This window comes from Bufo gargarizans, chromosome 3 (assembly GCF_014858855.1).
Source record: "Bufo gargarizans isolate SCDJY-AF-19 chromosome 3, ASM1485885v1, whole genome shotgun sequence".
NCBI classification, from domain to species: Eukaryota; Metazoa; Chordata; class Amphibia; order Anura; family Bufonidae; genus Bufo; species Bufo gargarizans.
The window spans coordinates 378,267,125-378,292,293 of record NC_058082.1 but is presented as its reverse complement, the minus strand read 5'-3'; the positions used below and the strand labels follow the sequence as shown (position 1 = coordinate 378,292,293).

Below are 25,169 nucleotides of genomic sequence, written 5' to 3'. Positions count from 1 at the left end.
GAGCACATGATTCGTGATTCATGTTGCATCGATTTGGCCACAAAATAAATTTTGGGAAAAATTTGGCAAATAATACTTTAATGAATTTCAAGAAGTTTGCTCATCTCTAGATTTCTCCAACCTTCTATTTTCTTCCTCAGACTAAGGTGCAGCCAATCCCTACCTTAAAGTCTGTAGATATCAAAGAAATCTTTCCAGTTCTCCAAGAACCAAAACCACTACTTTCAACACGAGTTCTTCAGCCACTTGTTCAAATAACCATTTAGCTTTCCATTCTTCTAATCCAGCAGAAGAACAGAAAAATATGAAAAAAATGGTTATTTTGAGCATCAGTTAGGCCTTTTGCACACGAATACGGAATATTGAACCATTAATTTCAATGAATTCACAAAAAAATGGAAGGTACTCTGTATGCCTTCCGTTTCCGTATTTTCATTTTTTCGTTCTGTTCAAAGATATAACATGTCCTATTATTGTCCGCATAACGGACAAGGATAGTACTGTTCTATCAGGGGCCAGCTATTCCGTTCTGCAAAAATCGAAATGCACACGGACTTCATCCTATTTTTTTGCGGATCTGTTTTGTGGACCGCAAAATACAGAAAAAGCCATACGGTCATGTGCAAGAGGCCTTAGGCCTGGTTCATATCCCAGTTTAGTTTTTTGTTCTTCTGATCTGTCAGAAGAACATAAAAATAAGCAAAAAAAACCTGTGTTTTAAGCATCTGTTATGCTCAGTTATGCATATTGTGCATCCATTTTAGTCCATTTCCATCTGAGATCCGTTATTTTAAATGGAAAAAAGTCCTGCATGCATACAGGACTTTTTTATGCACTTTGAAATTCTAGAAAAGATATGAGGAACACTTCCATTTTAGCAAAGGTACCGTAGTTTGAAAGAACATTTGTAACGCTTAAAGGGAGCCTTTCACCGGGATTTAGTGTATAGAGCTGAGGACATGGGTTGCTAGATGGCCGCTAGCACATCCGCAATACCCAGTCCCCATAGCTCTGTGTGCTTTTTTTGTGTGAAAAAAACGATTTGATACATATGCAAATTAACCTTAGATGAGTCCTGTCCCTTACTCATTTCAGGGACAGGACTCATCTAAGGTTAATTTGCATATGTATCAAATGTTTTGTTTTTTTACATAATAAAAGCACACAGAGCTATGGGGACTGGGTATTTTGGATGTGCTAGCGGCCATCTAGCAACTCATGTCCTCAACTCTATACCCAAAATCCAGGTGACAGGTTCCTTTTAATGCTTTCTATGATTGGTAATGTACATGTCAGCAACTAGTAAATTATAATAATCGCATCAATTTTGACCACACAGATTAGAAGCTCAGAAGCTGTACAACCAGATATACCAATTGGAAGCTGAAAAGTTTGACCTCCAAGACAAATTTAAGAAGCAGAAATATGTGGTAAGTACAAATCATACCATAATAAATCCAAGTATCACTACTATAATATATTGTAAAAATGTATTCATTTCTGTTTTGCAGATTAATGTATTGAGGAACAGAGTTACAGACCACCAAAAGCTGTAAGAATTAGTTTCATAATTACCTATACCCATGTTTTAAAACATGTCCAATTATATTTAATTCCCTTCTTTTTTTAAATTGCCTAGAAAATACAGTATATACACAAATTAACAATCAATAATATTTTTGGGTTTGTGTTTATCTTTAAAGGAGTAAAAACAAATAAGGATATTCTCTATTTTCTATCTATATGCATTCAATTACAGTGCCTTGCAAAAGTATTCCCCCCCCCCCCCCCTTGACTTTTTTGTGCCTCACAACCTGGAATTGACATGGATTGTTTGAGGATTTGCATCATTTAATTTACAGAACATGCCCACAACTGTGAAGATGTTTTTTCTCTTAGTTTTTTATTTATTTAATTGTGAAGCAAACAACAAATAGGATAAAATAACAGAAAAAGTCAATGTGCATAACTATTCACCCCCCTAAAGTCAATACTTTGTAGAGCCACCTTTTGCTGCAATCACAGCTCCAAGTCGCTTTGGATAAGTCTCTATGAGCTTGCCACATCTTACAACTGGGATTTTTGCCCATTCCTCCTTGCAAAACTGCTCAAGCTCCTTCAAGTTGGATGGTTTGCGCTTGTGAACAATTTTTAAGTCTGACCACAGATTTTCTATTGGATTGAGATCTGGGCTTTGACTAGGCCATTCCAACGCATTTACATGTTTCCCCTTAAACCACTCAAGTGTTGCTTTAGCAGTGTGTTTGAGGTCATTGTCCTGCTGGAAGGTGAACCTCCGTCCTAGCCTCAAATCACGCACAGAGTGGTAAAGGTTTTGCTCAAGAATATCCCTGTATTTAGCACCATCCATCTTTCCCTCAACTCTGACCAGTTTCCCAGTCCTGGCTGCTGAAAAACATCCCCACAGCATGATGCTGCCACCACCATGTTTCACTGTGGGGATGGTGTTCTTTGGGTGATGTGATGTGTTGGGTTTGCACCAGACGTAGCGTTTTCTTTGATGGCCGAAAAGTTCAATTTTAGTCTCACATCAGACCAGAGCACCGTCCTCCATACATTTTGGGAGTCTCCCACAAAAACATGCCTTTTCGCAAACTCACAAGGTGCCTTTTTGTTTTTTGCTGAAAGTAATGCCTTTCTTCTGGCCACTCCACCATAAAGCCCAACTCTATGGAGCATACAGCTTATTGTCATCCTATTTACACATACTCCAGTCTCTGCTGTGGAACTGTGCAGCTCCTCCAGGGTCACCTTAGGTCTCTGTGCTGCCTGTCTCTGTGCTACCATCAAATCTATCATAACCAAATGGAAAAAACATGGCACAACAGCTAACCTGCCAAGAGACAGCCGCCCACCAAAACTCACAGACAGGGTAAGGAGGGCATTAATCAGAGGATGAATACCCTCCTTTCCCGGTCTGTGAGTTTTGGTGGGCGGCTGTCTCTTGGCAGGTTTGCTGTTGTGCCATGTTCTTTCCATTTGGTTATGATAGATTTGATGGTGCTCCTGGAGATCATCAAAGATTTTGATTTTTTTTTTAATAAACTAACCCTGACTTAGGCCTCTTTCACACGGGCGTCAGTATTTTTGCCAGGATAAGAGGCGGGTGCGTTGCGGGAAAATGCGTGATTTTTCCGCGCGAGTGCAAAACATTGTAATGCATTTTGCACTCGCATGAGAAAAATCGTGCATGTTTGGTACACAAACCCGAACTTCTTCACAGAAGTTCGGGCTTGGGATTGATGTTCTGAAGATTGTATTATTTTCCCTTATAACATGGTTATAAGGGAAAATAATAGCATTCTGAATACAGAATGCAGAGTATAATAGTACTGGAGGGGCTTAAAAAAATAAAAAAGTTAACTCACCTTATCCTCTTGATCGCGTAGTTCCCGGTCCCTTCTTTACTAGCTGTGGGCTAAATGACCTGTGGTGACGTCAGATCAAATGCTCCAATCACATGGTCCATCACCATGGTGATGGAGCATGTGATCTGACATCACCACAGGTGCTTTAAACCACAGCTAATAAAGAAGGGACCGGGAACTACGCGATCAAGAGGATAAGTTGAGTTAACTTTTTTATTTTTTTTAACCCCTCCAGTACTCTTATACTCTGCATTCTGTATTCAGAATGCTATTATTTTCCTTTATAACCATGTTATAAGGGAAAATAATTCAGTGAATAGACTGTCACCTAAAACCCATGCGTGAAAATCGCACCGCATCCGCACTTGCTTGCGGATGCTTGCGATTTTCACGCAACCCCATTAATTTCTATGGGGACTGCGTTACGTGAAAAACGCAGAATATAGAACATGCTGCGATTTTCATGCAACGCATAAGTGATGCGTGAAAATCACTGCTCATGTGAAAAGCCCCATAGAAATGAATGGGTCAGGATTCAGTGCGGGTGTAATGCGTTCAACTCACGCATCGCACCCGCGCGGAATACTCGCCCGTGTGAAAGGGGCCTTATACTTCTCAACAACATTGTCCCTTACTTGTTTGGAGAGTTCCTTGGTCTTCATGGCAGTGTTTGGTTAGTGATGCCTCTTGCTTAGGTGTTGCAGCCTCTGTGGCCTTTCAAAAAAAGTGTATATATGTAATGACAGGTCATGTGACACTTAGATCACACACAGGTGGACATCATTTCACTAATTATGTGACTTCTGAAGGTAATTGGTTGCACCAGAGCTTTTTATGGGCTTCCTAACAAAGGGGCTGAATACATACGCACCTGACAATTTTCTGTTTTTCATTTCTAAACAATAGGTTTATTTATATATTTTTCTCATTTCACTTCACCAACTTAGACTATTGTGTTCTGATCCATCACATAAAATTCAGATTAACAAAACATTGAGCTTAAGGCTGTAATGTAACAAAATAAAAATAAAAAAGTCAAGAGGGGTGAATACTTTTGCAAGGCACGCTATGTTCCAGTTCCCTGCTTTATTTGGCAAGTTCATTTCTGTAATTTAATTATTTCTTTCAATTTTCTCTTTTTCTTCCTTCTTGATCCATAAAAAGTAAAAGGTAGGTTTTGGTGATCCATAATTTTCTATAAATCATTTATATTTTGTGTATATAATATACAAAATACTTAGAAATGTATCTACATAATAACATATGTGCTAAGCCTTGAACCCTTTTTCCAACACTTTTAAAGGCTTGGGTTTATAGTTGACTAGACTTTGATTTATTTGCAAGAAAACTACTAGTTTTCACATTTAAAGGGAACCTGTCATCAACTTTATGCTGCCCATACTAACGGCAGAATAAAGAACTGACAGGTGAGTTGATTTCAGCAGTCTGTCATTTATAAGTTAAAAAAGTGGTTGCCGAGAACCAACATCACAATCATTACAGACTAGGCCTGGAAGAGAACAAACAAAGGTAACGGCAGCATCTCCAGTGACTTCTTTATTGGACAGACTTCACAGAAAGTGTGCCATAAAAATAAACAGCAACATTTTGGCTACTACATAGCCTTTGTCAAGCCTAATACAGAGTGACACTATCCACCCTTTTAAAGTGCATACAGCTCCCCCCACATACTGGGAGAGCCAATACAATACAAATATCGCCCACACATTTAATAATATGACCAATCCAAAGCAAATACTCATTAGGCTAATTGCTTTCAGCTATAGATAACTTACTTACACCTGTGCTTGCCTTACCTAGCAAAACCCGGAAGTAGCCATACGTCAAGGGACATCAGGACTCCAATATCGTGTCTGCAAAAGTGCACTGCACATGTCATTACTCACATTCACTGCCGTGCAGGGCCTGGGGAGTGGGCATGTCCTCTATAACGATCATATCATCACCACATGACCGCTGAGTCCCCGCCTACCTCTTCGATCCCGCTACTCCAGCGAAAATGTTTACAAACAATATAAGCAGCTGTCAGTTTCACATGTGTTATCTAATCTGCCACAGCAGATCATTACCCCTACTTTATTGCATCATTCTAAGGATGACAGCAAGTGTAAGCGCCTTTCATATCACCCACCATCACCAATACTTTTATATATATATTTGTGTTCGGACGGCTATCCGAAGCGTGTCCTACCACGACCCCCTAACCATAATAAGCAGTAGAATTATGCCATAACTGCTGTCGTAAAGGTAGCCTAAAGTGGCCAAAAAGTACAAACGTTAGTGTAGCTAGTGCTTTAATGAACACGAATTAAGTCAACAGATTATGAAAGGCAACAGACATTTCATGACATGGGTTTGGAATATACGAAAGGTACGACGAGGACTTCCACCTGCCTAGTTTCTTGATGACATGGACTGGGACACCGTTCTTGGAGGCGGCTGAGGCAGCGCCGATACGAAACGAGTGACCCGTGATGCTAGCTGGGACAACATTGACATTGACATTGACAAGTAGTGTCCTAATGTATTTCAAGAAAACCTGAATGCTGAGAGGAGTGCCGTTGTGAGGCAGCAACGGCGAGTCTGGTAGCGAAGTATGTATATGAAGTAACCATTGGTTTAGGACTTCGACTGGACACCACTGACCCCCGGTGGGAAAATACCTGACGCGTACCACCTCCCCTGGACGAGCAGCTTTAGTCTGTTCTAGATTAAGCAAGAACCCTGAACTATCAGGAATTAGATCTTTTTTACGAAGGAACTTGTTGGAAGAGGCTGTGCACGTAAATTCCCCGGGTCTTAAGAAGCCGAAAAATGCCAGGTATAACGCCGTCTCTACTAGTCTACTAGTTTCTAGCCCGAAGGGCCGATTACGTAGCATGTCGGAGACTGCCCTAAACATGGGACCTGTGAACGGCTGACGACCTGTGGCTTTCTGAAAGGTGGTTTTCTGTATACCTCGTAACATAGCCTTGATGGGATAGGCAGAAAACAGGGAGGGCTGCTCCGGGTGAGCCAGATAGCAGTAATGCTGGATTCCGCTAAATATAGCTTGATTGTGTTGTAAGCTAATTTCAAATTAGAGTGGCAAAACCCAATAAAAGCCATTAGGTAGGTTATGTGTCCCATATCTAGTTGTGGATGTGAGACTCTGAACTCATTGAATAACAACCAGGCTGTCTTGTACACCTTCAATGTGTTCACGGAGAGGGATTGTTCCACCAGGGATCTAGCGGTGAGGAGTAGCGGTGCTACTGCATAACTAGCAGGTTGTGCTGCGGGACCGTAGTTGGTAGTTGGTCTGCCCCTGGGGAAACCTGTAAAAAGAATGGAACATTGAGCCTGGATAGCGCGTCTGCAGCAAGATTCCTCTGTCCCTGAATATGCGTGAAAACAAAATTAAATCTACACTGTAATGACAACCACACAAACCTCCTCAAAAATGCCATGATTTCTCTGGACCCAGACCTGCCCTTCATCATGATGTCCACCAGTGCTGCATTATCTGTCAGAAACAACACGGTCTGGTTACCCCACAGACTACCCCACGTATGAGCTGCTGCTACTACCGGATATATCTCAAAAAGAGTGGACGACTGTAGAAAGCCTGGAATAGATAAAACTTCAGGCGGCCAAGGACTGGCCATCCAATGTTTCTTGTAAATGGCCGCGAACCCGGTAGAAGAGGCTGCGTCTGTGTGGACAACCGGAGAGTGACTAGACACAGAGGGGACAAAAAACGACACTCCGTTCCACTGCGCCAAAAATTCGTCCCACATCACGAGATCTGCTAACGCATCTTGATCTAACCTAAGTGCGCTATCCTGATCCGGGGCTAAGGGTAGAAGTTTCAGCAACCTGGAAATGAATGATCTACCTTGTGGTATTATCCTCATCGCAAAGTTCAACATACCAAGTAGACTCTGGAGATCTGTTTTGGTGGTGACTCTAACACGAGCGAGTTTGTGTACTACTTCTCTAATTCTGGTTAACTTGTCGTGAGGCAAACTTGCTTGCATGCTGACTGTGTCCAAGCAAATGCCAAGGAAAGTAATGGTATTACCTGGACCCTCTACTTTATTGGGGCCTACGGGGACTTTAAGGTCTGCAAAAACTCCTCTCAAGACCGTGAGATCTCGTGGGGCTCGTGTGGGTGGCTCGATTAGCAGGAAATCATCCAGGTAGTGAATTACGTGGTGCACCCGAAACACATTCACTAGTACCCAATGCAAGCCTTGGGCAAACTGATCGAAAAGCCAGGGACTCGACTTAGCGCCAAAAGTCAATTTATTCGCAAAATAATACTGTCCCTGCCACTTAACGCCATGCCACTGCCACAGCTGAGGTTTAAGGGGCAACAACTTAAAGGCGTCCGTGATGTCGGCTTTCGACAACCAGGTACCCTTGCCTAGTGACAGAATGACCTGTATGGCTTCATCTATGGAAGAATATTTCATGGAAACTTCCTCGGAGGGTATCAGCGAATTCAGACTTGGAATGGAGAGTGAATGAGGAGCTGACAAGTCGTAGATTACCCTTTTTTTATTTGAAAATTTCCCCGTGACGATACCAATGGGGTTGACCCTCCAACAATCATATGGGGACTGTGCCATTGGACCTATTAAATATCCCTTCTCTAATTCGCCCGCTAGCAAGAGTGAAACGGAGACCGGGTCTCTGCCGGCTGACAACAGGTTTTTGCATTCATACGTGACCTGCGGCAGTGCCACCAGACCAGTGTGGAAGCCATGCCGAAGGCCGTCGATCAGAAACTGTACCCAACTCTGATCTGGATGATCTCGCAAATATATAGCCAGCAGATCCGTGTCTACCACGCTTAGTCATGCCGCATGTTGCCCCTTCTGGGGGCACACGGTGACAGAATGAGCCCTAAAACAAAGGGTACACAGGTGCAGCAGCCTACAATGACTATAAAAACAACCCACGGCGTTGAAGTTGTTACATATCTGTGTTTTACCAAGATATTTGATCGGCCGCCCTAACTTGTCTACGCCTGTTGTAAGCCTGGCAAACGGAGGTTGGGGAGTGTAGCTAGCTTGTGCTCGTTCTGGCCTGGCGCCAGCACACCAATCTGTGGCGTGAGCATAAGAGCCGCAGCTACCACACGCCGGGGCTTTGAGACCTGCAAAATGCCGGCAAAACAGCTCGGTGTCGACTACGGACCAGTCAATGGTATGCTGGAACTGCCTCTGCGCCGCTGCCGCTTTAGCTGAGAAAGACCTATGGTATTCGTAAAACGCCGAACCGCCATATTTGTTGGCTAGGTCCACAACCTTGTACAAGTACAGATCCAGCTCCTCTCTTCTATTAGGACTCACTGAACACACTACATCTCTGAACAAGCTAAAAGCAAGTACGAACTCTGCTACGGTAAGTTTCCTGTTAAGCCTAACATCTCTAGACTTCAGGATCACTGACACCTCTCCACACGCTATGGTCTTATTATCCGGCATTTCATGCGTGGCTATGAGCAAGGAAGCTAGGTTGACATCCTTACCATCTAATATGTCTTGACGCACATTGGTCGGAATGAAATGACATGGCGCTATATTTAGAGGGTTGACCTGGGGGCCCATCATTGAAGACTGAGTGAGTAACTGCACGGTAGTATTCGGGGCAACCGCATTCGAAGTAGAGGCCGCATTTTCCATCGCCTCTAACCTGGTCTGAAAGCGGGACAAAGATGATGCCATTGAATTGACTACAGCATGGAGTTGTGATAAGGAATTCTGTATCATGTCCGTGGACCCCGAGTCCTCCCCTGCAGCCGGGGGTTCTGAGAACAGCAACCTGTAAAGTTCCGCTTTCCTAGCGGTCGCTGGAAAAGGAATTCTTCTCCTCAATAGTTCTGCCGTGAGCCTCGGCACAGTCCAGGATCTGAGAGCTGGAACCGCCTCTCTTTCGGATTGGACATCTTCATTACTGTGAGATGCGACGCTCTCTTCCACCTGAGATTGCTGAGACATCCTAACTAAAGGAAACTATGGTTACCTATGGGCATCTACTCGCGTGCTCCCAACACCATTGTCACCGGACGCGTGATACCTGAGCCTGTTAACACAACTCGATGCTGCCCAGTGAAGCGGGCATCGCACTCCTGAATCTGTTGCCACATCCACGTTTTACCCAAGACATATGAATACCTTGTGACCTGTGGACATGACGGATTTATAACGAGTCTGTAATCGTGACAGACTATCGAGCGTCTGTAGTCGTGACAGACTATCGAGCGTCTGTAGTCGTGACAGACTATCGAGCGTCTGTAGTCGTGACAGACTATCGAGCGTCTGTAGTCGTGACAGACTATCGGGCGTCTGTAGTCGTGACAGACTATCGAGCGTCTGTAGTCGTGACAGACTATCGAGCGTCTGTAGTCGTGACAGACTATCGGGCGTCTGTAGTCGTGACAGACTATCGGGCGTCTGTAGTCGTGACAGACTATCGAACGTCTGTAGTGGTGACAGACTATCGAGCGTCTGTAGCCGTGACAGACTATCAAGCGTCTGTAGTCGTGACAGACTATCGAGCGTCTGTAGTCGTGACAGACTATCGAGCGTCTGTAGTCGTGACAGACTATCGAGCGTCTGTAACTGTGACAGACTATTGAGCGTCTGTAATTGTGACAGACTATTGAGCGTCTGTGGCCGTGACAGACTATTGAGCGTCTGTAGCCGTGACAGACTATTGAGCGTCTGTAGCCGTGACAGACTAAAGAGCGTGTGCAGATCACGAACGTCAGTGCCCGCAACCCCCGACACAAGGGCTGCTGAGACGGGCCTTCGTGCCCTATGGCCGTGACAAAAGGTGAAGAAAATATGTCTTCGTGCCCTATGGCCCTTTAAAAAAAAAAAAAAAAAATTTTTTTTTTTTTTTTTTTTTTTCCTTTCTCTTTTTTTTTTTTTCTTTCAGGAGTGGAATACCCTGTACTAAATGCCACACCCCGTGCTATCAGACCGTGAACCCCCCCCCCCCCCCCCGCGACGGACCTGAGTCACCTACCTGAATTAACGCAGGTATGCCTCACTACTGTAAGTTAAAGGGGGAAAGGAAAAGCGCTCAATACATCATACCACCTCTACCTCCCCTAACACCCCCCCCCCCCCGACGTATATTTTCACGATGATTCTATTTTATTTTCCTTTACCTGCCGGAACAAGGTGCCAGGATATACGTAGTGGCCAATACGTGCTGTGGGATGACAATCCTACTGACCTGAAAAAGACACCGTGGTTATGAGCCTAGGACCCTAATAGGTTGATTATAGTGAGAAAAGTATGAGTATAGATGTGCCACCATTACACTTTGACTTTGCTGACTAAAGATAGAGGCTACTACGCGTGTGAATAGAAGCCACAATGTAGTGCTACATGGCCCGCTGCCTGCAGTGACTACAAGTCTGGTACCTAAGTTGCACAGTCCAGGAGCCGGACCAGGCCATGGCCCTGACGGCCTGGCCTGAGGGCACCAAGGTACTCCCAGACTGCCCTGACCAGGAGCACTGTAACCATGTCTTGCTAGCACGTAAGCACCGTACCCAGATGCCGACTACCAAGGCACTTGTGGCGGTGGCACATGCCGCAGGACTTCAGACGCGCCTACCATGCCCACGGAATGGGACCGAGGCTACGCCGGCTGACTGCCGCGGTGGCGGGTAAGTGGCGCGGCCGGTGACCGCCGCGCACATGTTCGTAACCCCGGTGTCATCCATGCAAAAATACCGGCGTCTAACGCCTAACACCTCCCCCCCGTCCCCCAACCATATCACCTTATGCTGACTGCTTGCCGCCGGAGAACAGAGCGACGACGATACTCCGACCGCGCTTTGCTCTGCTGACCCGGAAGTGAACTCGTCGGAAACGCAACGAGCCGCACGACGTGGGTTAACGGGGGGTGAGCCTTATATGCTGTGAGAGGGAGCCTCCCCTCACACAAATACGGCAATACTTTAGCCTTAATACATATATATATATATATATATATATGTCTCCCATGCACTATCCCTATGTTAACTCCTAACAGCCTGAATTTAGAACTATAAAAAAAAGTATAAAAAAAGTATAGTGCTAACACATTCTGGGGAAAGACACGATCCATCATACTACAAATGGGAATTATACAGATATATCCTCCTAACATAAAAGCCGCATATGGAGTCCCGATGTCCCAGCATAGCTCCAATATCCCTACGGGTGCGCAAAAAACAGTATAAAACACACAAGCCCTTGGTACAAAACAGTGTATATAACCAGTTAAAACACTTTAAAAACAATAAGCATACACCAATGCTAAATCGGGTATACCGCATCAGACCATCAGAGTGACCACACTCCACAAAATGTTTAGCCACCGGTTTGTCCATTGCCTTCTTCCTGATCGTGCTCTTATGTTTGTTAATTATTTCCCTAATTTCCATCGTGGTCTCCCCAATGTAAATCAGGCTGAACGGACATTGTATCATATAGATAACCTCTCTTGATCTACAGGTGTAAAACTGTCTAATCCTATACCTTATACTATAGGGAAGGGTAAATGAGATTTCCACTGTTGCAGCAACCCAATCACGGGAAACTCAGAAGCAGCAGGCGGCAGTGACTGTGCGGACGTGCGGTGGCTGGCGGGCCCCCGCCACCTCACACCGTCCGCTGCTGTCATACACACCGTGATCCCCTCTCCCTCCAGTAGGTTTGTAGCTGTGGAACGTGACGTCACTAGAACGTTCTACTTCCGGGGTTCTGGGTCGCGTCCTGTGATTGGCTAGAGCTGTGGTGACGTAGTAAGCATTTAAATCTGTGTTTTGTATGAGGAGGCGAGTGGCCGTTACTGTGACATTCACTGGTGCTGGCGGCTGAGTGAACCGAGGTCTCGTCAGTGTCCTTCAGTATGGGGAGTGCTAGAACCTTTCCTCAGCAGGCAGTGAAAGTACGGGGTACACTAACAGTATTTATGTGTGGTGACTTGTGTGTGGTGACTTGGCACCTCATGCCATCTTCCACAATATGACACTCTGTAAAAGGAGATAAAATGGCAGAAGTACAGACTGAGGGCTCATTCACATGACTGTTGGATGTTTTACAGTCCACAAATTGCAGATCTGGATTTTACGGAACGTCCTGCCCTCTATAGACCTGCCCTATCCCCCTCTGTACAGTGGACGAGAATAGGACATGTTCTGTCTTTTTGCGGATGCATTGGCGCACACGGTTCGCTGTCTGCAGCTTTTGCGGCCCCATTTATGTGAATGGATTTGCAAAAAATGCTGGTTGGATGCGGGCTGAAACAACGATCCTGTGCGCGAGCCCTAGGACCTCATTCACATGTCTGTGACGTCTTGTCAGTGTTTCATCTGTGCCTTAGGCTACTTTCACACTTGCGTTCAGAGCGGATCCGTCTGGGGTCTGCCCAGACGGATCCGCTCATATAATGCAGACGGTGGATCCATTCAGAACAGATCCGTCTGCATTATATTGTAGAAAAATTTCTAAGTGTGAAAGTAGCCTAAGACGGATCCGTCCAGACTTTACATTGAAAATCAATGGGGGACGGATCCGTTTGAAAATTGAGCCATATTGTGTCAACTTCAAACGGATCCATCCCCATTCACTTACATTGTAAGTCTGGACGGATCCGCACGGCCAGGCGGACACCCGAACGCTGCAAGCAGCGTTCAGGTGTCCGCCTGCTGAGCGCTCCACTCCGCAGGACAAACGCTGCCAGACTGATGCATTCTGAGTGGATCCGCATCCACTCAGAATGCATTAGGGCTGGACGGATGCGTTCGGGGCCGCTTGTGAGAGCCTTCAAACGGAACTCACAAGCGGAACCCCGAACGCAAGTGTGAAAGTAGCGTAAAGGGTCTGTTTTTTGCCCCCCCCCCCCCGTGTGTCAGCCATATTCCATGTACACTGCTAGGCTGATTATTGGTTCCAGAGCATCTCCTAGCGGTGGTCAGTGAAAACCACTGACAGAACACTGATGCCAAGGGTGTAGCTATAGAGGGTGCAGAGGTAGCAGTCGCTACCGGGCCCAGGAGCCTGAGGGGGCAAAGACCCTTGTGCCACATAAGAAGATACCAGTATTATAGAAAGTGCATGCTGGTCAAGATATAGCTCTGGCTGGTGGGAAGGGTTTAGGTCAAGAATTTGGCATAGGGGGGTTTACTGTTAATTTTTTTTGCCGCAGGCAGCGTGAAGGCTATGCCCTTCCCTAGCCACAAAACACTGAGGGAAGGGGGCCCAAGCTGAACCCTTGGACCAGGGCCCATGAGCCTTTAGCTACGCCCCTGGTCACAACAATAGACAATCACAGTCTGCTTAAACTAATAACACACACAGAATTAAATGTTACTATGTTTTTATTGAACACACCATATAAACATTCACAGTGCAGGCGGACAAAGTATGTGAACCCCTAGACTAGTGATATTTCCAAGAGCTAATCGGAGTGAGGTGTCAGCAAACTGGAGTCCAATCAATGAGATGAGATTGGAGGTGTTGGTTACAGCTGCCCTTCCCTATAAAAACACACACACCAGTTCTGGGTTTGCTTTTCACAAGAAGCAATGCCTGATGTGAATAATGCCTTGCACAAAAGAGCTCTCAGAAGACCTACGATTAAGAATTGCTGACTTGCATAAAGCTGGAAAGGGCTATAAAAGTATCTCCAAAAGCCTTGCTGTTGATCAGTCCATGGTAAGACAAATTGTCTATAAATGGAGAAAGTTCAGCACTGCTGCTACTCTCCCTAGGAATGTCCGTCCTGTAAAGATGACTGCAAGAGCACAGCGCAGACTGCACAATGAGGTGGAGAAGAATCCTAAGCTAAAGACTTACAAAAGTCTCTGGGATATGCTAACATCCCTGTTAGCGAATCTACGATACGTAAAACACTAAACAAGAATGGATTTCATGGGAGGATACCACAGAGGAAGCCACTGCTGTCCAATAAAAAACATTGCTGCACGTTTACAGTATGCACAAGAGCACCTGGATTTTCCACAGCATTACTGGCAAAATATTCTGTGGACAGATGAAACCAAAGTTGAGTTGTTTGGAAGAAACACACAACACTATGTGTGGAGAAAAAGAGGCACAGCATACCAACATCAAAACCTCATGCCAACTGTGAAGTATGGTGGTGAGGGCATCATGGTTTGGGGCTGCTTTGCTGCGACAGGGCCTGGACAGATTGCTATCATCGAAGGAAAAATGAATTCCCAAGTTTATCAAGACATTTTGCAGGAGAAAGTAAGCCATCTGTCCACCAGCTGAAGCTCAACAGAAGATGGGTGTTGCAACAGGACAACGACCCAAAGCATAGAAGTAAATCAACGACAGAATGGCTTAAGCCGAAGAAAATACGCCTTCTGGAGTGGCCCGGTCAGAGTCCTGACCTCCACCCGATTTGAGATGCTGTGGCATGACCTCAAGAAAGCGATTCACACCAGACGACCCAAGAATATTGCTGAACTGAAACCATTCTATAAAGAGGAATGGTCAAGAATTACTTCTGACCGTTGTGCACGTCTGATCTGCAACTACAGGAAACGTTTGGTTGAAGTTATTGCTGCCAAAGGAGGTTCAACCAGTTATGAAATCCAAGGGTTCACATACTTTCTCCACCTGCACTGTGAATGTTTACATGGTGTGTTCAATAAAAACATGGTAACATTTAATTCTTTGTGTGTTATTAGTTTAAGCAGACTGTGATTTTCTATTGTGACTTAATGAAGATCAGATCACATTTTATGACCAATTTGTGCAGAAATCCATATCATTCCAAAGGGTTCACATACTTTTTCTTGCATGCATATATATGTATATAGTAGGTTAGATCATGATAGACCATGATAGAGTGTAGCTGATAGGTTCCAGTGCAGGGTGTTAGGTAGTGTGATACATTATAGCAGGTTCTAACTACATATTACTGATTGGTGCACTGGTTCACAAGTATTGTTGTGAACTTGGGACATCACAGCACCATGTCTGTAGCATGTACATTGAACAAAAATATAAACGCAACACTTTCGGCTTTGCTCCCATTTTGCATTAACTGAACTCAAAGATCTGAAACATTTTCTACATACACAAAAGACCCATTACTCTCAAATAGTGTTCACAAATCGTCTTAATCTGTGTTAGTGAGCACTTCTCTTTTGCCGAGATAATCCATCCCACCTCACGAGTGTGGCTTATCAAGGTGCTGATTATTGCGCAGGTGTGCATTAGACTGCCCACAAAGGACCACTCTGAAATGTGCACAGTTTTGCCTTATGAATGGGTGGGGGGGGGGGGGGTCAGAAAACCAATCAGTATCTGGTGTGGCCACCATTTGCCTCACGCAGTGCAATACATCTCCATCGCATAGTCTTGATCAGGTTGTTGATTGTGGCCTGTGGATTTTTGGTCCACTCCTCTTCAATAGCTGTGCGAAGTTGCAGAATATTGGCAGGAACTGGAAAGTGCTGTCATATACGCCAATCCAGAGCATTCCAAACATGCTCAATGGGTGACATGTCTGGTGAGTATGCTGGCCATGCAAGAACTGGGATGTTTTCAGCTTCCATGAATTGTGTACAGATCCTGGCAATATGGGACCGTGCATTATAATGCTGCAACATGAGGTGATGGTTGTGGATGAATGGCACAACAATGGGCCTCAGGATCTTGCCACGGTATCTCTGTGCACTCAAAATGGCATCAATAAAATGTACCTGTGTTTGTTGTCCATAACATATGCGTGCCCATACAATAACCCCACCGCCACCATGGGCCACTCGATCCAAAACGTTGACGTTAGCAAACCGCTCACCCACATGATGCCACACACGCTGTCTGCCATCTGCCCTGAACAGTGAAAACCGGGACTCATCATCCGTGAACAGAACGCCTCTCTAACGTGCCAGACGCCATTGAATGTGAGCATTTGCCCACTGAAGTCAGTTACGACGAAGATACTGCAGTCGGGTCCAGTGCTGTGTGATCAAACTGTGCACATTTCAGAGTGGTCTTTTATTGTGGGAAGTCTAAGGCACACCTGTGTAATATTCATGCTGTCTAATCAGCACTATGATATGCCACACCTGTAAGGTGGGATGGATTATCTCCTCTAAGGAGAAGTGCTCACTAACACAGATTTAGACAGATTTGTGAACAATATTTGAGAGTAATGGGTCTTTTGTGTATGTAGAAAATGTTTCAGATCTTTGAGTTCAGTTAATGCAAAATGGGAGCAAAGTCGAAAGTGTTGCGTTTATATTTTTGTTCAATGTACATGCTACAGACATGGTGCTGTGATGTCACAAGTTCACAACAATACTTAGTGCACCAATCAGTAATATCTAGTTAGACCCTGCTATAATGTGAAGTTGCACGTATTGCTCAAAAATAGGCCGATTAATTGCCGATTTGCGCAATCGTAAATATATTGGAGCACTCTATCTGCATATAAAGCTATTGTATTGTTCTGCTGTGCCAACCATTTTCTCCAGTCTCAGGAAACTTCTAGCAGCTTGAAAAATGTAGCAACAGTGACCCACGCCTGTATTGCATGCACAATACGAGCATATTACATTGCCGATTTTCGCAATCAAGAAAATAATCGCTAATTCTCGAATTCGCGAATATATGACAAATATTTGCCTAAAAATTGGCGAATTTGAATATTGCTCCTGCCGCACATCACTACTAGGAAAGCCAAGAGTGAGTTTCTACATGTGTCTGAGTAGTGTGAGGCTTACTTCAAGGGGCTCTCTATCCCCACATGCTGAGGACAAGTTCCAGACATCTGAGAGAAGACAGCAACTAATCCATAGACTAGTGATGATCGAGCACCAAAGTATTCAGGTGTTATGGTGTTCTGCCCGAACACATTGCTATATTTGTGTTCTTGGCCGAGAACCCGAGTATAATGGAAGTCAATGAGAGACAACCAGGCACCACCTGCTCTGAAGAGGGGAGGGTGCCTGGTCCATTGGAAAAGGTCAGAAAGTGACAGAAACACCACCAAAATGGATCGGGAACACCATGGGGACGATGTCTGGATGCATCTTGGACTCCCAGGTCACTGCTGGGAACCATGTTGTCCGAGTTGTACGCCACTTTTACAGACTGACATATATATGCACAAAACCCCCCCCATATATTGTATATAATGTGCAAGTGCTGCAATAAAATTACAAGGCAGAGGCACTCCGAAACAGCCTGTATATCACAGAAAGGAGGGCCTCATTCACATTGTGGTACAATTGTTCAGGTAGTGGGACTAATACACTCATAAGGCCTATGCACTAAGTGAAAGGGCTGCCAAAAATTACAAGGAAACGGCACTCCAAAACACCCTTTGTTACACATAAAGGAGGGCATCAGACACACCCTTGAAAAATTATGATTGATGGCCTGCTGGTGACCCTCAAAAACATTTGGAGCAAGGGCCTGCTGATCTGACCATCTAAAACCTTAGGGACGAGGGCATTGGTGACTCTAGATAACTAGCGATGGACGAACTTCGGCCGGGACGGATTGCGGACTCTATCAATATTCGCAAACCGCAAGTTCGCGGGGGGCCTTATTCACTTTAAAGGCAGGCGAACCTGGAATACACTCAGGTCATATTTGCAGCCACCAAATACTTACTAGAAGTGCACAAATAGTCCCACAACATTGACAGTGACATACCAGATGTATTATTCGAATTTGCGATCTCCATTCATAATTTTTTTCAATGCAAAATATTGCCAATGTAATTTTTACCTATGCGCATGCGCAAAATATGTGCGGTCTACTACAGCAACTGGGTTTCCACTAGATCGAAGTTGAATGCGATCAGAAAAGATGGTTGACAACAATTTTCGTGACGTTGAGGAAGAATTTCTGATCACTGTAAGTAATTTGACATTAAAGCAGTGTATTTGATTACATTTCACATGCATGTTATAACAATCGCTGTATATGCAGATTGAGTGTTAAAAAAAAGCAGCATTGTGAAAATCCCTAATGGTGCTATTTATTTTTTTGCGTACACACAACTTCACATTTTATAAGGTCTCATGAGATATTAGTGATTGGTGCACTAAGTATTGTTGGGAGAACTTGCCACTCCAGTACAGGCCCCAAAAATTAGTCAATAAGCATTCACCTGACAGCACACAACTTTGTAGGATTCTGTGGCTGAAGGTACATTAGGCGGTCACAGGATAAAAATGTAACTGTCGGCCAGTGCAGGCCCCAAAAATTTGCCAATAGGCATTCACCTGACGGCAAAGAACTTTGCATTCTGTGGCTGGAGGTACATAAGGCGGTCACAGGATAAAAATGTAACTGTCGGCCAGTACAGGCCTCAAAAATTAGTCAATAGGCGTTCACCTGACAGCAAAGAATTTGGAATTCTGTGGCTGGAGGTACATTAAGCGGTCACAGGATAAATATGTAAATGTGGGCCAGTACAGGCCTCAATAATTAGCCAATAGGCATACACCTGACAGCAAAGAACTTTGGATTCTGTGGCTGGAGGTACATTCGGCGGTCACAGGATAAATATGTAACTGCCGGCCAGTACAGGCCTAAAAAATTTGGTATTCAACTGACATAAAAGGCCTTTTATGCCGCTGTATTTACCTAAGACGAGGTCTATGATTTGTTCTGGGTGGTGGCAGATATTTGTGGGCTGTCATGAGGAATTTCAATCTAACATGGTCGACTCGTCACATGTGTTGAATTCCTCCGAGATCCATGCCACATTCATTTTTAGAAATGTGAGGTAGTCCACACTGTCGTGAGCTAGGCAAGTGCACTTATCAGTCACGATCCCCCCTGCTGTGCTGAACGTACTTTCGGACAGGACACTGGACGAGTGGCAAGCCAACAGTTCCATGGCAAATTGTGCCAGTCCTCGCCACAGGTCAAGCCTGCACACCCATTAGTCTAGGGGTTCATCGCTTCTCAGAGCGTCCACATTGGCCATTAACCCAATGTAGTCAGACACCTGTCAGTCAAGGCATTCCCTGAGGCTGGATCCGGAGGACGGCTGTCGATGGGTTGGGTGCAAGAATGATCTCATATACGAAGTGACCAACATATCTTCAAACTGCCCTCTTTTTCCATGCGCTGTTGGATTAGTACCCGCAACTGTTTCTCTGTGAGTGGAAATTCCTCTGCCAGCGCCTGCAAAAGCAGAATCCAGCATTGCTCGACGCAAGGCCTGGAAGTGCTGCATTCTGACAGCCCTCTGTGATGGTGGTAACATTTCTGCCATTTTGTGTTTGTATCGGGGTCTAAGAAAGTTGCCACCCAGTACTGGCCCTTGCTCTTTATACTTTTTATACGGGGGTCCCTCTTCAAACACTTGAGCATGAAGGGCCCCATTTGCACTAAACTGGAAGCGGTGGAATGGCCTGGCTCCTGCTCATCATCCAGGATAATGTCGTCCTCGTTCTTCTCCCCCTATCCACAGACAACACTAAGGATCCCAGAAACATTTAAAGCATGCTCTTCTTGCTCCTCCTCCGCCCCGGCACCATCCTCCGCTGACTCCTCTTCAGACTCCTTTTGTTGACTTGCTTCAGATGGAGTAGCCCCCTCTGGGAATTTATCCAGCATTGTGACTTCCTCATCTTCCTGCTCCTGCTCCTCGATGGCTTGATCAATGACACGACACAATGCACACTCCAGAAAGAAGGCGTAAGGTACGATGTCACTGATGGCGCCCTGGCTGCGACTGACCAGTTTGGTGATCTCATCAAATGGCCGCAGAAGTCGGCAGAAGTCGGCAACCTGTCCTGCTGCAGAGTTCGTACAGGTAGTCATTAACTGCACTATTCTGCTGGAGCAGCCTATCAAGCATATACAAAGTGGAGTTCCATTGCATCAGGCAGTCACAAATCAGACGTCTGACAAGCCATGGCTGTGTAAGATCTTGTAAAATGGCCAGAGATTTTCCTGGCCTGCCGCAAGACATCCTGCACCCGGGGTTTTTGGCAACAAATCGCTGCACGACTAAGTTCAGGATGTGTGCCATGCATGTGTGTCGATTTGCCCTGTTTCAGCGCGCTCAGCAGATTGGCACCGTTGTCGCACACCACTTTACCATCTGTCAAATTGAGCAGGGTTAGCCACTGATCTGCCTGTGACCGCAAAGTTGAAAGGAGTGCAGGATCGGTGTGGCTCTTGGCTTCCAGGCACAACAGACACAGCACAGCATGGAAATCTCTCACCTGGCACGTCGAATAGGTTCTGGAGATCTTGGGGGGTGCAGCAGAAGAGATGATAGCAGTGGAAACGGAGGAGTCAGCCGAGGAGGAGAGGGAGGATGGAGTAAAAGGAGGACAAGATGAGGCAGGCCTGCATGCAATCTGTGGCGGTAACACCAAATCTACACGTGTGCCACGGGTTGCATGCTTGACGGCTGTCGGAAGGTTCACCCAGTGGGCAGTAAAAGTTTTGTAACTTCCCTGCCCATGTTTGCTAGACCATCTGTCTGTTGTCAGATGTATCTTGGCACCAACACTGTGTGCCAGAGATATATTCACTTGCCGCTAAACATGGCCATATAGCTCTGGGATGCCCTTCTGGGAGAAATATTTCCTTCCGGGACCTTCCATTGCACTGTTCCAATGGCCACACATTTTCTTAAGGCCTCCGAGTCCGGTAGTTGATAGCAGTTCTGACAAGACAGTGGTCAGCCGTTGGGCAAGAGGGTTATCCGGCATTTTCATCTTTTTTTTGCTCGAACATTTGGGGTAAGGAAGCCTGCCTTTTTCCAGATGAACGTGACTATGGAATGGTGTAAGGTGGAGTGGAGGAAAACTGGGAGGAGAGAGGAGAAGGAGAAGAGGCAGGACGTTCAGCGACGGGAGTGTGGCTTTGTGGATTCTGACGGTGTTGCTCCCACTGGGCTTGGTGATGGGAGGCCAGGTGACTTCTTAAGGCGGCCATCCCTAGGTGAGTGTTGGGCTTATCGTGACTTATGCGTTGACAGCACAGGCTGCAGATGGCAACACTATTGTCAGTAGTGTACACATTAAAAAAAGCCCACACTGCAGAGCCATGTGCCGGCATCCTGGGAGCACCAGATGTGACCGTGCATGGTGGATGTTTTGTTCCTGATACATCAGCAGTCTGATTTTTGCCTCCTGTGCACTGTAAGTTCTGCTTGCTTCTCCTCCCTATCTGCTGCTCCATCTCTCCCTCTTAACTCCCCTTCTTTTTCTCTCTTGTGGGCACCCACGTGACATCCATCAACACTTCATCATCGGATTTGTCACCTTCACCACCACTGACATTAGAGATCTCGAAGTAGGCACAATCAGTGGGGACCACCCTCCTTGGGCTGATCTGGGTACTGTCATCAGACTGCTGGGTGGCGACCGTTGATACCTCCTCTTCCTGATCCGATTCCAAGAATGTCTGTGCATCAGTAAGGTCTTAGAATGTATGGGAAAATTCCTCTGACTCGAACGGAGGGGATATGGTAGTGGTGTCTTTGGGGGTGGACACAACAGAGAGTGAAGGGGGTGCAGATAGAGAGGATGAGGAGGGTGCAGAAGCCGAAGGCTAAGTAAGCCACTTAACCAAGTCTGGTGCGTCCTTTGACGTAATCGCACGCACCTTCTGCAACTTCCCACTTAGGCTCCGGCCTGGTGCACCTGTCAGACCTCTGCGGAATGGCCTGCCTCTTCCTCTGCCTGTCATTTTCAAAATGACCCTGTGACAAAAGTCCCCATAGAAGAGCAGTATTTGTGGAAGAAGGTATATCACACCCCTGCCTCAATCAGCTTTTTTGGGGGGCAACTGGTAAATCACACCAGTAGAAATTATTGGTTCCAATAGTGTTTTTCGCTCTGTGTAGATGTGATGACGCAGCATAACCGCAGATAAATGCTGCACTACCTAAATGCACTATATAGAACGTATATTATTGGTATATAAAATCCCTGTTTCAATCAGTTTTTTGGGGGGGCAACTGGTAAATCACACCAGCAAAAATGATTTCTTCAAATAGTGTTTTTCACTCTGTGTAGATGAGGTAGCTACCTAAATGCACTATATATGCACTATATTGGTATATAACACCCCTGCTTCAATCAGGTTTTTTGGGGGGCAACTGGTACATCACACCAGTAGAAATTATTCGTTCAAATAGCGTTTGGCACTCTGTGTGGCTGCAGTATCACAGCAGAACCGCACACAACTGCTGCACAATACAATTGCACTATAATATACTTTCTATGTTAGAAAATATATTATAAGTATATTACACCCCTCAGTATGTCACACCTTTTGATATCACACCTATACTAGGCCTTAACAGGACGTTTGTTGCCCTATTAGCTATCGATTTGTGTCCCTAACAGTCTGTTCCTGCTCCACACAGCAACCTCTCCCTACACTGGCAAAAGACTGGATGTAAAATGGCGGCCAGATCGGGTCTATTTATAAGGTAGGGGGTACGTCATGTGCTGAATCGTCTCAATTGGCTGTCCTGTATCACTTGATGGATTTGTCATGGGTCAAAGTTCTTCACAATGTAAAAGAATATGGTGGGCGCGAATATCACCATATCGTCGAATCGCGAACGTGCAAAGTTCGAAGCAAACCGACCGCTGGGCGAACTGCAAGGCTATCTCTATAGATAACCTCTGGGCGATTGCACGTCCCCGTGATGGTGACTATCCATTTGGATGTCTGCACTATCAACTTTCAATGTTCTTTTCTGTGCCTACCATGGTGACCACGGGTAATGGGTAATCAGGGATCGATGCGGAGAGTGAGCTTGAGAAAGGGATACCACATCCAAGGGAGGTCAATGGCAGAAATCTGATTGGGTGGAGAGGGTGGGTCAAGTTATTAAAGCAGAAACATCCAAGAAAGGCAGCAGGCGCGCAGCAATTACCCACTCCCGACTCGGGGAGGTAGTGACGATAAATAACAATTAAGGACTCTTAAGATGCTCTGTTATTGGAATGAGTACTAAAAAATTACAGGGAATGTCACTGCGGTATTTTGGATGAGGAAACATTATACAGGAGAGGCCCTGCTGCTGCTTTGTTGACTCTAGATAACTTCTGCCTGATCACACGTCCTTATGACGTCCATGATCCATTTGAATATTTTCCCTATCAATTTTCGATGTTCTTTTATGCACCTAAAATGGTGACCACTGGTAACGGGGAATCATTGTTCGATTTCAGAGAGGGAGACTAATAAACGGCTACGGCTACTACTTCAAAGCAAGGCAGCATGAGTTGCGGGCCTGCATGTGAGCTGACCCAGTAAAAGATTTGAGTTGCGGGCCTGCAGGTGAGCTGAACCAATAATAGATTTTAGGTGTGGGCCTGCTGGTGAGCTGAAGTGGAATTGACAAACCCAATTTGAATTTGATGGCTGCATTAATCTGCAAGTGACAGTGATACAGCACCACTGATTGTTTCCATCTGCATCTTTCTAAACAATCTGTGGCCTTAGTCTTTTATCCAGACTCAGTCATTGTGCCACTATGTGGCCTCCACATGCTGCCATCTCAACACTATGTCACCTTGCCACTCATTGTTATCACCATGCTGCTGCTTAAAAGGCTTTAAACTGATCACCAGGCCCACAATTTAATTATGGTTTTGTAATCAATAAACCCAACTTGCTTTTGTGGGCTGCATCAGTGGCGTAGCTAGAGTTGACTGGGCCCCACAGCCAATTTTCTAATGGCGTTCCATCCCACAGTCATTTTTTAGCGATCCCTTCCTTTCTTGTCTCCCCCATTCCTGTGGCTAGTAAAGATCGCTCTCTCAGACCAGGGCCGGCAACTGTTCCATCAGTTTTATACACAGTCTATACTGTCACTGTATCTAATTTCATTGTGTAATACTGTTAAGGGGGCCCTGACCAAATCCTTTATTCCTCATCCTCCTAGATGGGCCCCTTCTGGGTTAGAGCCCCAAAACTGCAGCTTCTCCTGCTTCCCCTATAGCTGCGGCCCTGGTCTGCATTAATCTTCAGGTGACCGTGAGACAGCTCCATAGATTGTTTCCATCTGCATCTTTCTAAACAATCTGTGGCCTCAGTTTTTTATCTAGACTCTGTCATTGTGCCACTATGTGGCCTCCTCATGCTGCCATCTCCACACCATGTCACCTTGCCACTCATTTTTATCACCATGCTTCTGATGATGATGCTTAAAAGGTATTAAAGTGATCACTAGGTCCACATTTTAATTAAGGTTTTATGCACAAAACCAAAGTAAAAAATTGATTTTATAGGAAAAATTTATTGAAAACATTCTTTCCTGTACATTTACTTGTATATAAAGTGCAAGTCCTGCCAAAATTTACAATGAAGAGGCATTCCGATACCACCTGTGTATCACATACAGGAGTTGCGGGCCTGTAGGTGAGCTGACCGAATAAAAGATTTTACGTTTGGGCCTGCAGGTAAGTTGACCCTGTAAAAGATTTGAGTTGCAGGCCTGTAGGTGAGCTGACCAAGTAAAAGATTTTAGGTGTGGGCCTGCTGGTGAGCTGACCCTGTAAAACATTATATTCGAGAGCCTGCTGCTGAGCTGACCCTCTAAAACATTAGTGGGGAGGGCCTGCTGGAGAGCTGACCCTCTAAAACATTAGTGGCGAGGGTTTGCTGCTAAGCTGACCCTCTAAAACATTAGGGGCAAGGGCCTGCTGCTGAGCTGACCCTCTAAAACATTATGGACGAGGGCCTGCTGCTGAGCTGACACTCTAAAACATTAGGGGCGAGGGCC

General features: G+C 45.4%; 1 protein-coding gene across 1 annotated transcript in view; it reads left to right on the top strand.

Moving 5' to 3' along the window:
• Window positions 1–25,169, top strand: part of LOC122933273 (troponin T, cardiac muscle isoforms-like) — a 360,698-nt gene that overhangs the window by 278,646 nt on the left and 56,883 nt on the right. Inside the window, exons 8-10 of the mRNA XM_044288150.1 lie at window positions 1,340–1,430; window positions 1,512–1,552; window positions 4,554–4,559. Coding sequence (XP_044144085.1) covers window positions 1,340–1,430; window positions 1,512–1,552; window positions 4,554–4,559 — 138 coding nt within the window. The remainder of the gene's footprint in view (window positions 1–1,339; window positions 1,431–1,511; window positions 1,553–4,553; window positions 4,560–25,169) is intronic.